General features: G+C 45.3%; 1 protein-coding gene across 1 annotated transcript; it reads right to left on the reverse strand.

Annotated features, from left to right (window-relative positions):
- Nucleotides 1–583: 583 nt before the first annotated feature.
- LOC136303926 (inhibitor of nuclear factor kappa-B kinase subunit beta-like) lies at nt 584–15,485 on the reverse strand (the record flags this gene model as incomplete). The annotated part of the gene is made up of 11 exons (XM_066207625.1): nt 15,373–15,485; nt 8,903–9,237; nt 5,885–6,045; nt 4,161–4,322; nt 3,667–3,736; nt 3,161–3,249; nt 2,606–2,695; nt 2,095–2,219; nt 1,658–1,765; nt 1,221–1,350; nt 584–778 (listed from the first exon to the last, which is right to left on the reverse strand). Coding segments are annotated over exons 4-11 (825 nt in total), but the record flags the coding sequence as incomplete, so codon positions are not given.
- Between the last annotated feature and the right edge of the window lie 357 nt (nt 15,486–15,842).

Here is a 15,842-nt window from a genome sequence, read left to right on the forward strand (position 1 = left end):
CCCCTGTGCAGCTCCCCTAGCATGTCAAAATCAAACACCTCCCTTTTTTAGTTATTCTGATAAACTGAATGAATGACAGTCCATTTTACTGCTTCTTCAGTCCCAATACGCAAAAGCTCCCTCTACTCTTTGTGCATGATACAGACCACAAAACACAGACGCCCCTCTCAACACTGACCCCGGCCCGCCCTTCATATTCATGCCAGAGGAGTCCTTACGGATGCAGCCAACACTTTCTGGATGAGGACGCAAGGCCACCTGAGCCTCAGGAAACTTTCTTGTTATCAAAGAGGAAGAGAAGGTCTGTGTCTGCTGCTGCAGTATCATTCCCCTGCACAAGACAAAAGACCCAACCAGGTTTTCTTGGGAAGAGCAAGCCTTGGCAACACCACAAACAGAAGAGTCCTCCTCAAACAAACACAGAGCACCAAAGGCAACAGGCTGCCTACGCTACAGTGGCTGTTAGGTCTGTGAGGTTACCATGACAAAAGCATGCCACAACAGCAGGGAGTGCTGTGATCCCAAAGCGAGTGCAGTGACTTCTGATTCACTCAAACTTAAGAAAGGGAATACCGAGACTCACCTTGCCATCAGCTGTATGTTTAGTGACCAACTTCTGAGAAAACAATTCAAGTCCTGCTTCCTGCACTAGTTCCTGGTCCTGTTCTGGAATTCCTGTATCTGACTGAATCCTGGCCTTCACACTCTGCAGAGTCTCTTCCTCTGTCACAGGGTAGGTGTGCACAGTTCCCGTAACCATGTTCAAAGCGTGAAGCACCTACCAGAAGAGTAGCATGGCATGAGAAAGGCTGAAGATACATTGGTCATCTTAGAGCAGAGATTGAGGGACCGAAAAAATGACCACCAAGAAACTCTTCAAAGCACTTGGCAGAATCAAGAAGTCACTTTACAGCTACTTCCTAACATTATGGCAAAGTTCTTGTCCTCCATCAAGTGGAAGAGAGGCCACATGGCAGTTAAATACCTGTAGAATCCTCTATCAGAATATGGAACCAAGCATGCACAGAAGCTATTCGCTACTCCCAACAAGCTCAGGGAGTATTTGTCCTCAAAGAAGCAAGAGGAAAGCACCTGTCACTAACGATCAGGAGACAGTTCTATGAGTTTCTGCCTCACTCTTCCTCCTAAGTCCAGGATTCAGAGGCTCAGGAAACTGCTCTCTGGAAAACTTTTTAGGCTAATACAGACATATTGCTTACCTTCAAGTTCAAAATGTCATCCAATGCTTTGAAACACCCATTGGGTCCATAGGTAGGATCTGTACCTCTCTGACGTGGGTGCCACATTAACATGAGTTGCGGCCATTTCTCCAGCCTCCCAGACAAAACACTGAGCAACAAAAACCAGATCAGAAAAGGTAAAAGTTCATTGGCAGTAACGATACGGCCTGTTCTGTGTGGGAGGACTGACAAAACTGCCCCCCTCCTTCTCCCTCCAGCACTCCACCTCTCCCCATCACAAACGCAGTGTTTAGAAGGCAGAAACCAAGACTACACAAGTCTGACAAGTGACAGTAGTACTGCCTGTGTCACGCACTCAGTGTATTCACAGATTAACACAGTAAGGCATACAACACAAACTTGGTCCTTTTGCAGAAGAATCAGTTTATCTCAGCACAGCAATTTTTAGTACTCACCTGTTTAGATTGTTGGGGCAGGGCAAACTGCTAGAAAACTTGACTTCTCCGGATAAGTCTTCTGAAACAACAATATCCAGCTCACTCTTCTGATGCACTTTTGTATGCCTAATGTAAGCGAGTACAATGGTGAAAAAATTGCCCGCCTTTCCCAGCCTGCATGCTAGTAGGCTCTTGAAAGCTACTCTTGACATATAATACAGATGCCACTTTGGTTTCTGTTACCTGCCCTGCGGGAGTCAGCCCTTATCCCATAGAGCAAGGATCAGGAATGCTGAACTTGCTCAGGTGAGTCAAGCCCCCGTGAAAGGGGTCACTTTCCAAAAGGGCAAGAAACATGGGGATATTATCCTCAGAATCAAGGGACCACACTTCTGCTTCCTGTAAACAGGAAAGTCACATCATGCCCACTTACCACCCAGCCACGGTTCACTCACCATTGCACTGGCTGCCAGTTGGGTAGGAATGGTCGGAAGCCTGTAATGCACTCAAAGGCAAGCGTGCCAAAGCTCCAGGAATCCACTGTCACCCTATACTTCTGCTGTTCCAGCAGCTCTGGGGCCTGATACAGTTTACACGCATGAGACAAAGCCAGATGGCTTTGGCCAGAAAGCTCTCAGCTTTCTCTGTCCCTTAACATCTCATTAACATTTGTACAAATAATTAAAGACATTACTGAACGCTGCCTCTCAAGTGCTTTAAGACCCTCCTGGAGTGAGTAGCATAGGTTACTGGCACTCCTGCTTATTTATAACAGATGCAGGTAGCACAAAACCCAGTCTCAGCAAAACCCAGCGTCAGCAAAAAAGCAGTCACCTTTGCTAGCTTCAGCACCACAAACGCACCCCATACCGTGCAAGTACCTAATCCCAGCCCAAAGCTTGGTAACAGTTAATTCTATCCCACTAGAAAGCAGTAGCTGCTCTTCTAGCTGAATTCCTTTCTTACCAAGTACTGCAGAGTCCCAACAAAGGATGTGCACAGGCTCCCCTGATCCAACTCCTTAGCATAACCAAGGTCAATGATTTTGTGTATTAACTGAAACACACAACAGAGAATAAGAATGCCAGACTGAAGTCCTGTTAAAAGCACATCATACAGCAGAAAGAAAAGGTCTGGCTCTTCAAAGCTATGCAGGAAAGGTGCCAGTGAAGAGATAGAAGCAGAAATGGGAGGCTACTGTAGATTTCTAAAACCACAATGAATTTGAAGGTGTTGTAGCACACTTAGCAGTTACGCCTCTAGCTCCTTCCGATCTTTGGTCAATCAGTACAGTCTGCTTCTTTCCTTAATAGTTGAAAGTCAAAATGTCAGGTGTTAACAGACGTCTAATACAACGTCTCACCTCAGCTGCACACAGAATACTATGTGACAGTGACCTGAGACAGGTGTTATCCTGGGCTGAGTGCTCTTGCAGAGGGACCATGTAACTGCATGAAGCACATGCAGGTTCCTTGTAAGTTTACTTGTCTGTGCAGGTAGAGACGACTGCTTCCTGCTTACCCTTTGCTCTCCTTGCTGCAGCACAATGTTCTCTGGCTTCAGGTCTCTATGGATGATCCTGTTCTCATGAAGGTATCTGAGAGCAGAAGCTGAGACAGAAAAAGCCAGTTGTTAGAGCTAAGTAACAGTACCTAGCATGAGCTCAGTAAGGATTCATCTATTCTATCTAGTAATAAGCATGGCTTTCACATCAGACCTTGTACAATCAAACATACAATGAAACACTGAGTGTCAGGGGTAAAGTCAGCACCATAGAACTCTGGACACAAATTGAGTTCTCTCTCCGGATGTTCCCTCACATCCTTCCTGTAAACTGTAGTAATGCTGGCTAGCTTCCAGTAGGCAAGAACCTCCCCAGACTCCCAACACTTTTGGGAAATGATCAAGATCATAAAAGGTCAGTCTGAAATGGAGTCACTAAGGTCACTACTGTATATCTGGAGAGTGGACTCAGGACTAAAAGGGTTTCCATAGTTCAGACAACTGAAGGTACTGCCACCACTTACCAATGTCAGATAACAAGATAAGAATAGCTTCTTCCCGCAAGCCACAGCAATTCTCCAGCTGGTCCAGGTACTGCAAGTAAGGAACACAGAATGTAGTCTTTCCCTTCTCTATCCCGAGGGAACTCCAGAGTTCCACAAATTCTCAGGGATGCAAGAAGTTTCAGCAACAGCAATTAAATTCTCCAGAAGCACAAAACTCTATGGACTGTGACTTGCGGTAGCAGCAATTACAGCTTTGTGCCTTGGTTTAATTGCATGGGAAAGAAGATGAAAGAAGTCACTGTCATCCCGTTTTCATCCTTCTATTTGTTCCATCCCTCTTTGCCTGACAGTATCAACTCCCATCTGAGGCCTAAGGTCTGTGTTTTAGCTATGGGCAGATTATAGCAAAGGTCAGAAAAGCCTTAGGATTAGAACTACCATGTGTTATCTCTTCCTATGACAGACAAGAGTTCATCACTTTCAGGAAGGGTACAGCCTACAGATGCACCTACCCCACAATGGTACCACATCTACATGACACCTTACAATCTTCCACTAGGGATCAATGAAGGTTCTCTCCCAAGAGTACTGATAGACGAGTCAGACTATGTAAATCGATTTGGAGAAAGCAGAAACTCTTCTTGGTGGATTGAAGAGGGCTTTGAAGTGTAAAGCTGCTGAAGAGATTAGAGGGAATAATGTATAGTTGTGACTGCATAGAAGGGACATACAGAAAGATGCTGCAACAAATAAATGAGACTATCAGAAAAAAAGCTAGCCTGCCAGACCATTGCCATAACTCTGCCTTTTTAGCAAAAGCGTATGATACTAGTAAAAACTAAAGGCTTAGTTGGGAAGAATCGGTAGAAATATTGAAAATAAGTCCTCACCTATCATCAAGCAAAGTCATTTTGCCTACACATTCTCTACACAAGAGAGAATCTTCACTCTCACCCAAAGTAGCAGTCTACAAGAAATGCAGATCCTCTTAAACCACAGTTAACACAAACTGACCCTTCAGCAGACCCTCTGCAAGAGATCTCTTAAGTAGGTGTCAGTAATCAGAATCTCAATTAACGCATTTAAATCACCATTACACTGCATCATCAGATAAGCCCATCTCTCTAATAGTGCACATGGTACTACTGTTGGCATCCTACAATTTAGGGAAAAAGTACTTGGAATTTACTTCTGTATTATTCCCCAGGAAGCACTCTCTCAGTTTCCTCCAGATGTAAATGAGTGTGCTTTAGCTTATCGAGTTTCTAAGTTTATCAAGTAAAAGCACATCTGGATCCAGCCTGGCAGTTTCCCTAGGAAGACCAGGACAGTTAGACCAGACAGCTGAGAAGTGATGGGTTGAAAAAATGTATAAAAAGAATTCTCATCATTTAAAACTTTCATTTAAAGTTACACCTTGAACTCCATTCACACTGTAAACTTCCTTTGTTCAACATCCTATCTTTTGTCTCTACAGATAATTTGATCTTTAGAGCTGATGTGAAAAACACTCCGAATGGAAGGCAAGCTCCCATGTCTCCTTGTGCTGGTAGGAGCAATCATGACTGTCCAGTGCCAGGTAAGAGGCTAAGGCATCAAATAATTCTCTTGCCATCTTCCTGTATTTTCAGCAGCATTTCTTTGCCATTGGCTGCAGCTGTCTGCATCAGACAGAATGAGAATCTGCTTAGCTCACTACAAACCAGAGGAAGAAAAATGTTACAAAGTGGTCTATCATTGTGGATGTGTTATGTGTTATCCTGGCTCGTTTTCATTTCAAGACTTGCAAGTAAACAAGTCTTCTCCGGGTATTCTTGGTGTATCTGTTCACTGTCACCTTTCACTGTTAATAAGAACTCCATTGTAACCAGCCTTCCGTCTTCTATGGTCATCATCTTCATCACTATTCTCACTTAAAACTGCACGTCAGTGGTTCCCTTGTCCCCTCACTTTAAGCCTCACACCACACACAGCTTGAGTAAATGCTACACAATTCCAGAACGTTTACTCCCTTTCTCAAAAAATTGCTATCCCACCTTTCCTCCTTCTTATCTTCTTTCTCTTGTGGCCTAATCAAAGAAGCTTTCTAAATTGGTTTCCTCCATTAAACTTTATCCAAAATATTTCATTTAACTGGCTGCAAGAGACATGTCTCTTAAAGATAATCAAGCTACAAAGTCTCACGGGGAAACTGCATGTCAGTGAGCAAAAGTAACTGCTTGTTGACTGTACCTACCTTGGAAATTATTTGCTTGAACCTCCTTCAAATAGCAGAAAGCTGGCAAGCTTTAGTTAGCATTTGCAACGCCCCAAGAACACATAATGACTTCACACACAATGTGAGTACGGCATATCCCAAATTCACCTCACTCAGATGACAAGCAATCACCTGGTAATCTGTGGAACAAAATGATTTACAATTCTTAGGAACCCATACTGAGGTACTAGAGGCACTTTTCACTGTACTGTCTGACAAGAGGGCAGACAATTCCTCAGAGCTTCCTGATTTACATGCCCTTAAGAAAAGGACTGACTCTTTGAAGGTACTTGTTCTCTCATCTTTTTTAAGAGAGCAGTTACTCACAGAATTAACCTTCTTTGCTTGCAGGGCTTACACATGCGTTTCAAACGAGGAGCCAGATCTAGAGGTAAGCCAGGCTAACTAAAACCATGTTAGCTGGAGCATTATGAACATGGGAGGGGAATGCAAATCATGCTGAGGAAACAGAGCCTGAGAGCTTTTTGTCATGGTTATGTGGATAAGAGATTCAGAAGGCAAAATACCAGAGCGTTAATACCATCCACAACAAAGTTTTCCCCTCCCTCTGCTCTTCTTGAAAGAAAGAGAGACGAGTCAATAGTGGAACAGTACATTTGGCAGCACAGCAGCAAGAGAGATGGGACAATTGTGGTCGGAGAAGGAAAAAGGGCAACCCATTAGACAGATGCTCCCATCACAGATGCTTTTCTCCTGGAAATAGAAGGGAGTCCTTTTGCTCAGCCAGGTCTTTTCCCTGAACTAAAAGAGGATTTCCTTTCTCTGATTACAGCCATTTGCACAGATAATTCATCTGCAGAAATTTACCAATACAGGGGGACCTGGCTGAGGCTTTCAGGGAGCAGAATCGAATACTGTAGGTGTGGCAGTGGTTGGAGTCACTGCCACACTGTGCCTGTCAGAGGTAACTATGACAAAGAAAAAGGAAATGGTGAGAGCTTGTCCATCTAATCATCCACTGTCAGGGCCAGAGTTACTGCACAGAAAATTTGTCTGGGAATAGAAGAGGATAGAAAAGAAAATACCAGTATACACTGTCATGGGCGGGACTAAGTGGGAGTGGGCATGGAGCTGAGAAAGTCTGATAGAATATGTGGAGAGAATGAAACAGAGAAAAAATTGAAGTGCTACACAAAAAGGCTGTAAGCACATGGCAATAACAGGTGGGTAGGGAAAAACAGAACAGGCTAAAAGAGACTGACAGGAAAATGAAAGGTGTGTCTACATTTCCAGCTTCTTGCTTCTGTGAAATCTAACAGTATTTCCTGGCTTTTGCTTATTCCACAGCCTGCACCAGAAATAAAGGCTACAATGGTGGCCAGTGTTCACAGGCATATTATTCCCCACAGCTCTTCATCTGCCAGTGCCACCAAGGTTTCTCAGGGAAGCGGTGTGAAATAGGTGAGTATACCGCAGCAACTGCTGTGAACAATGCTATTGGGGTTAGCTGTGCAGTACACAAGGATGAGATACTCAGAAGCTCCTGCTGTAGGCTAGGCTCTCTAGTAAGTTGTCTTTTTTTATTCTAAAGCTAATACTACAAAGAACTTTTAAGCACATCTTGGTTGTTCTAGGTGTCTCTTAATAAAACTCTAAATTTTGTAACTGAAGACCTTCATACACACTTACAGACTGCCTGACAGGGCATTTTCACTGACTTACTAGACAAGACATTTGAGAGCCAAGTTTAAACAGAACAGAGACTGGGGAAACTGTCAGGGAAAAGAATTGGTATGCTGTCCTTAGATTTTCAGATCTTACCTTGTTTTCAGATACTGAAGTTAAATGCTACAAAGACACTGGAGTAACATATAGGGGTATCTGGAGCACGGCAGAGAGTGGAACTGAATGTTTAAATTGGAATAGCAATGGCCTGGTGGACTGGTTCTCTCCACAAGCAGAGAAGCTTCTGCGGCACGGAAAGTGCGTCTCCTAGCCTGGGAAGCGAGAAAGCGCCTGCTCGCCGCGACTAGTAACTAATAACTAGGACTGGTTCCATTGACGCATGCCACACGAGTTTCTTCACCTTACATAGCTTTCATTTCTACTTATGAATGCAATTGACTTTCCCTGCTGTTACTAGTTTTCCTCAGATTTTTAGTCCAGAGGGACTTTTATCCAAAAGGTCCAGGGACAAATAAGCACCAGAGTTTAACTTAACTGTGTTTTCATTCATTTCCACTGTGCTTAAAATTCAAGACTTAAATAAAACTGAAAACACTCCTTCTGCAGTATCCTATACGCAGAATTTGAAAGTTTAAGTAAACTTTAGCATTCCAAGTAACAAGAATTTCCTGTGATCCCCATTTTAATGATGGAGAAGTGGAGCCTCCTCACAATTTCACAGGAGAGCTGGCAAAACCAGGAATGGGTGTCATAATTTCGATCTTTAACCACAGGCATATATTATTTGCTAGATAATATTTTTGTTACGTTGTCTCTGAATTCTGCACATTGTACTGCTCAATGCTGTTCTGATTAGTAAGACGAGCTGCTTTTCAACCTACTTTGTAACTGTATTTGCCTGAGCTCCCTCCTCTTACTGCATTCTTATGGTGCAAATGGTGTAAGTCGTTAACTTTCTATTACTGTATTCTGTCTCAGCTGTGCTTTTGATGATTACTTGCATCGTGCACTGGGAACGTGTGGGCACGAGGAACTGTGTGGTCTCCGTACTATGGCTGCCTCTTCTTACTGACATCTCTTGACAGGCAGTTTTTCTGGCTGGAAGCTTTGATTCTCAAATAATATGCTAATAGTTAATTATGCTGTCTTCTGATTGTGATGGAACGTGAACAACTGTATTAATAACTAAAATGGGCTTTTTCTTTTCCATGTGTAGTGGTTTGGAAGCAAAACAAATGAGAGGCTCCAAGTCAGAGATACAATTTAATAGGAAAAAAAAAAAAAAGGAAAGAAAGTAAACTAAAATAGATGCAATAATACAAAAGACCACTGACAGAGTCAGAATACAACCTGAGCGCAGTGATGGAAGCAGTCCAGATGAGGTGGTCTTCCTGAAGCAGTGATCCTGTAGAAAGGTCTGGTAGCTCGGGTCCTCTGGGAATCCAGAGGGTAAGCGCCCCTCTGGTGTTCAGAGTCTCAGCTTATATCCAGGCTGGAATGCTTGGTTCCTCCCTCTGGGCGGAGCATCTCACAATGGGATGGTGAGTCATGTGATAAGGCCTGATGGGCCCATTAACAGGAGGTAGTCCAGGAGGGGGTTATCTGTGAGCTGTGCAGCAAAGGTGCTGATGGGCCCATTAACAGAAGATAAGCCAGAGTGGAGGAGGCAGGGAGCACTGCCTCACCTGGTTTCAGCAGTTCATGAAGATGGTGATAGAATATACTTCAACCCAGGACAAATTTTTAAAGCCCCAAAATCCCCTAAATTCACCCCAAAATTTCCACCCAAAATCCCAAAAATTCACCCCAAAATTCCCACTAAAAATTGGGATTTTTAGAGCCCCAAAATCCCTAAAAATTCACCCCAAAATTTCCCCCCAAAATGCCAAAAATCACCCCAAAATTCCCACTAAAAATTGGAACTTTTAGAGCCCCAAAATCCCCCAAAATTCACCCAAAATGCCCCAAAAATGACCCCAAAGATTCCCACTAAAAATCGGGATTTCAGAGCCCCAAAATCCCAGAACATGACCCCAAAATCCCGACTGAAAACTGAGATTTTTTTAAGCCCCAAAAGCTCCCAAATTCACCCCAAACTTCCCACCCAAAATTCCCCCAAAATTCCCATTAAAATTGAAATTTTTAGAGCCCAAAGATCCCCAGAATTCACTCCAAAATTTCCTGCTTAAAGTGGGAATTTTTAGAGCCCCCAAATCCCAAAAATTCCCCCCAAAAATTGAGATTTTTAAAGCCCCAAAATCCCCCAAATTCACCCCAAAATTCCCACCTAAAATCCCTCAAAAAACCGCAAAATTCCCACTAAAAATTGGAATTTTTAAAGCCCCAAAATCCCCTAAATTCACCCCAAAATTTCCACCCCAAATCCCAAAAATTTACTCCAAAATTCCCCCCCAAAATTGAGATTTTTAAAGCCCAAAAATCCCCTAAATTCACCCCAAAATTTCCACCCAAAATCCCTAAAAATGACCCTAAAATTTCCACTGAAAACTGAAATTTTTTAAGCCTCAAAATCCCTCAAATTTACCCCAAAATTCCCCCCAAAAATTGGGATTTTTAGAGCCCCAAGAATCCCAAAAATTCACCCAAAACCTCGAATTTTTGAAGCCCTAAAATCCCCAAAATTTCCACCCAAAATCCCAAAAATTTACTCCAAAAATTCCCACTGAAAATTGGGATTTTTAAAGCACCCAAATCCCCAAAATTCACCCCAAAATTCCAACTAAAAATTGGGATTTTCAGAGCCCCAAAATCCCCCCAAAAAACCCCAAAATCCCCACTAAAAATTGGAACTTTTAGAGCCCCAAAATCCCCCAAAATTCACCCAAAATGCCCCCAAAATGACCCCAAAAATTCCCATTAAAAATCAGGATTTCAGAGCCCCCAAATCCCAGAAAATGACCCCAAAATTCCGACTGAAAAATGGGATTTTTAGAAGCCCCAAAATCCCCCAAGTTCACCCCAAAATTCCCACTAAAAATCCCCCCATTAAAACCCAAAATTCCCACTAAAAATTGGGATTTTCAGAGCCCCAAAATCCCCAAAAATTCACCCAAAATGCCCCAAAAATGACCCCAAAAATTCCCACTAAAAATCGAGATTTCAGAGCCCCAAAATCCGAAAAAATGTCCCCAAAATCCCGACTGAAAACTGAGATTTTTTTAAGCCCCAAAATCCCTCAAATTCACCCCAAAATTCCCACCCAAAATTCCCACTAAAATTGAGATTTTTTAGAGCCCAAAAATCCCCAAAATTCACCCCAAAATTTCCTGCTGAAAGTGGGAATTTTTAAAGCCCCAAAATTCCCCCCAAAATTCCCACCTAAAATCCCTCAAAAACCCCCAAAATTCTCACTAAAAATTGGGATTTTTAGAGCCCCAAAAATCCCAAAAATTCACCCAAAAATTGGAATTTTTAAAGCCCCAAAATCCCCTAAATTCACCCCAAAATTTCCACCCAAAATCCCCTAAATTCACCCCAAAATTCCCACTAAAAATTGGAACTTTTAGAGCCCCAAAATCCCCCAAAATTCACCCAAAATGCCCCAAAAATGACCCCAAAAATTCCCATTAAAAATCGGGATTTCAGAGCTCCAAAATCTCAAAAAATGACCCCAAAATTCTGACTGAAAAATGGGATTTTTGAAGCCCCAAAATTACCCAAATTCACCCCAAAATTCCCAGCAAAAATCCCCCAAAATTCTCACTAAAATTGAGATTTTTGGAGGCCCCAAATCCCCAAAAATGACCCCAAAATTCCCACTAAAAATTAAAATTTTTAGGAGCCCCAAAATCCCCAAAATTCACCCAAAAATTGGAATTTTTGAAGTCCCAAAACCCCCAAAATTCACCCCAAAATTCCCACTAAAAATTTGGATTTTTAAAGCCCCCAAATCCCCCAAATTCACCCAAAATTCCCACTGAAAATTGGGATTTTTGATGCCCCAAAATCCCCAAAATTCTCCCCAAAAGTCCCAAAAAACCCCCAAACCCCCTCCCAGTACAAACCTGTACAAACCAGTAAAGAAAAACCCCAAACCAGTATAAACCAGTACAAACCAGTCACCCCAAATCCCTTCCCAGTTCATCCCAGTTCATCCCAGTGACCCCTAAACCCCCTCCCAGTACAAACCAGTAAGGAAAACCCCCAAACCAGTACAAACCAGTATAAACCAGTAACTCCCAGTATCCCCCAGCGCCGGGCCCTGGCCCTGAGCCGCTCCCTGGAGGCTGCTAAGCGTCGAGAGATCCCAGTTCAAACCAGTATGGACAGGTGAGGGCACTGGGATGGGGACTGGGAGGCACTGGTTTATACTGGGATGAACTGGGAGTGGGTTTGGGGGTCACTGGTTTATACTGGGATGAACTGGGAGTGGGTTTGGGGTCACTGGTTTGTACTGGGATGGACTGGGAGAGGGTTTGGGAGTCACTAGTTTATACTGGGATGGACTGGGAGTGGGTTTGGGGGTTACTGGTTTATACTGGTTTAAACTGGTTTCGGGGTTTCTGGGCGTGGTGTAACCTTTGCCCCTCCCCCCACAGGTGAACCGACCACGCCCCTCGTCAGGCCACGCCCTCTTCCCTTATATAGATCGACAACAAGGGCGGGACAAGCTGGGCGGGGCCTGGGGGTTAATGGGTTCTACTGGGAGGGAGTGCGAGGGGCCAACGCAGCTCTGACCCCGCCCACCGCGCCGATATGCAAATTTATGTAAATGAGAGCACCAATAAACGCGAATGACGTCACTGACCACGGGGACTGGGAGTTACTGGTTTGTACTGGGAGGGGCCTGGGCGTGGCTCTGACCCCTCCCCCCTCACTGATGCACCAGCCTTATGTAAATTTATGCAAATGAGAGGCAAAATAAACGCGGGTGACGTCATTTGTACGCCGAGGAGCAAAGCGGCGCCGGGGGAATGATGGGATAAACTGAGGCACAGAGCGCCGCAGGGCATGACGGGATACACCGAGGTGCAAAGCAGTGCCGCAGGGCATGACGGGATACAGCGAGGCGCTAAGCAGCGCGGGGCACGATGGGATACACCGAGGCGCAGATCGGCGCCGCGGGGCCCGACGGGATACACCGAGGCCCCAAATGACCCCAAAATTGTCCCGAATTTCCCCCCCCAAAAATCCGCCCCAAATTTCCCCAAAAATTCCCCTCAAACTTCCCCAAAATCTAAAAAAATTCCCAAAATTTCCTCAAAAGTCGCAAAAAATCCCCAAATTTTACCAAAATCCCCCCCAAAATTCCCAAAATGTCTTCAAAAATCCCCAATATTCTTCAAAATTCCCCAAATATCTCCTGCAAAATTGTCCCCAAATCCGCCCAAAATCGACCAAAATTCTCCCGAATTTCCCCCCATAAACAGCCCACAAAAATTCCCAAAATTTCCTCAAAAATTCCCCAAATTTTACCAAAATTCCCCCAAATAACCCCCAAATTTCCGGAAAAAAACCCCCAAATTTCCCCCCAAAAGACCAAATTTTTTTCCCAAATTCCTCCCAAAATCCCCCAAAATTTCCCCCCAAATCCCCTGAATTTTCCCAAAATCCCCAAAATTCCCCCAATTTTTTCCAAATTACCCGAAATTTCCCCCAAATTCTCTCAAATTTCCCAAAAAATCCCCCCAAATTTGCCCCAAAATGACCCCAAATCCTCAAAATTCTCCCAAAATTCCTTCAAAACTCCCCAAAATTCCCCCAAATTTTCCCAAAATCCGCCAAATTCTCTCCCCGCAGAGCGCCCACTGGTGGCCCTCAAGGTCGGAAAGTTTTGGGGGAAAAACCCCCAAATTTGGGGAAATTTGGGGTAAAAATTTGAGAATTTGGGGGAAATTTGGGATTTTTGGAGTCATTTTTAGGGGAATTTTGGGGGGAAAATGGAGGATTTGGGAAATCTGGGAGAATTTTGGGGAAATTTTGGGAGATTTGTGTGAAAATTGGGAATTTGGGGATTTTGGGGGGAAATTTTAGGGGATTTTGGGGGAAAATCGGGAAAATTTTGGGTTTTTTGATGGTTTGGGGTCGTTTTTAGGGGGATTTTTGGGGAAAATTTGGGGGGAAAACCCCAAAATTTGGGAAAATTGGGAAAAAAATTGGGAACATTTGGGGGGATTTGAAAAATTTGGGAATTTTTGTGGAAAATTTTGGGGAAAATTTTGGGGGAATTTTTTGAGGATTCTGTGGGAAACTTTTGGAATATTAAAAAAATTGGGAAAAATTGGGAAAAAAATTGGGAAAAATGGGGAAAAATTGGGAAAAAATTGGGAAAAATGGGGGGAAAAATTTTGGGAATTTTTTCGGGGAAAAAAATTGGAATTTTGGGGGGGGGAAATTTGGAGTTTTTGGGAAGTTTGGGGATTTTTGTGGGAATTTTGAGGGATCCCCCCTCTGCCCCATAGATCCCGAATCCCAAACCCCGCCCCACAGATCCCATCCCCGCCCCTCAGATGACTCCTGCCCCACAGATTGTCCCGCCCCCGTCTCTGCCCCACAGGAGCCGCTGGAGCCGCCCCATAGGATCCGGCGCCCCCCGAGTGACCTCCTGAGCAACCCCTGCCACGGTGAGCCCCACGGCTGAGCCCTGACCCACGGATCTGTGACCCACGGCTGAGCCCTGCCCCACAGAGCCCTGACCCACGGATCTGTGACCCACGGCTGAGCCCTGCCCCACAGAGCCCTGACCCACGGATCTGTGACCCACGGCTGAGCCCTGACCCACAGAGCCCTGACCCACAGAGCCCTGACCCACGGATCTGCGACCCACGGCTGAGCCCTGACCCACAGAGCCCTGACCCACAGAGCCCTGACCCACGGATCTGCGACCCACGGCTGAGCCCTGACCCACAGAGCCCTGACCCACGGATCTGCGACCCACGGCTGAGCCCTGACCCACAGAGCCCTGACCCATAGATCTGTGACCCACGGCTGAGCCCTGACCCACAGAGCCCTGACCCACAGAGCCCTGACCCACGGATCTGTGACCCACGGCTGAGCCCTGACCCACAGACCCACAGAGCCCGGACCCACAGAGCCCTGACCCATAGTACTGTGACCCACGGCTGAGCCCTGACCCACAGAGCCCTGACCCATAGTACTGTGACCACAGAGCCCTGACCCACAGAGCCCTGACCCACAGAGCCCTGACCCATAGTACTGTGACCCACAGAGCCCTGCCCCACAGAGCCCTGACCCATAGTACTGTGACCACAGAGCCCTGCCCCACAGAGCCCTGCCCCACAGAGCCCTGACCCATAGTACTGTGACCACAGAGCCCTGCCCCACAGAGCCCTGCCCCACAGAGCCCTGACCCACAGAGCCCTGACCCACAGAGCCCTGCCCCACAGAGCCCTGACCCATAGATCTGTGACCCACAGAGCCCTGCCCCACAGAGCCCTGCCCCACAGAGCCCTGACCCACAGAGCCCTGACCCATAGTACTGTGACCCATGGCTGAGCCCTGACCCACAGAGCCCTGATCCACAGATCCCGGACCCACAGAGCCCTGACCCAGAGAGCCCTGACCCATAGATCTGTGACCCACAGATCCCTGCCCCACAGATCCCTACCCCACAGATCCCTGCCCCACAGATCCCTGCCTTGCCAGGGGCCGGGGCTCAGGCCTTGGCCTTTTGGATTCATGGAACACATCCAGGTTTGCTCAGCACCAGAGACACCTTTGCCTTGTCTGTCCCCACCTGTCACCAGTGCCTGCAGTGATGGAACCTGGGGACACTTTCTCCATTGGGTCTCTCTGTGTTTCTCATTAAAACTGCAAAAAACTTCAGTGTTTTAATTTACCTTTGAGTTCTTGAGAAGTTTTTGGAACACTCTTTCAGGGACAGAGTTGAATGGAAACACCAAATCCACGGGAGGGTCGTTCAAGTCCTTGTGCTATTTCTGTGCTGCTGAGCTGGGTCGGGCTCCTGGCACAGAGGCAGCTCCTTGCAACAAAGGAAACTTTTAGAAAGACATTTCTCCTGAGGAGAAATCCTCCTTCAGATGGGTCACCTGTATTATTTGAAATGTAGACTCAGAGTGAAAGTTTACAGTGGCATAACAACCTTTTCTGTTCCTTTCTCATTAATTGTTAACCCTCTCCTTTTTGTTTGTTATGGTTAATTTTGCTTTTAACAGTAGAGAACATCATTCTTACATGAAATATTAGGTTTTGCACTTAGGCTAACTGATATCTACGCCTGTAGAACCCATACCTATGGAATATTAAGTTTTAAATACAATACGTACGTTTCATGAGCAGAAAACCACGT

The sequence above is a fragment of the Chamaea fasciata genome, unplaced genomic scaffold, assembly GCF_029207755.1.
Source record: "Chamaea fasciata isolate MVZ Bird 193981 ecotype frontalis unplaced genomic scaffold, bChaFas1.0.hap1 SCAF_43, whole genome shotgun sequence".
Lineage (NCBI taxonomy): Eukaryota > Metazoa > Chordata > Aves > Passeriformes > Sylviidae > Chamaea > Chamaea fasciata.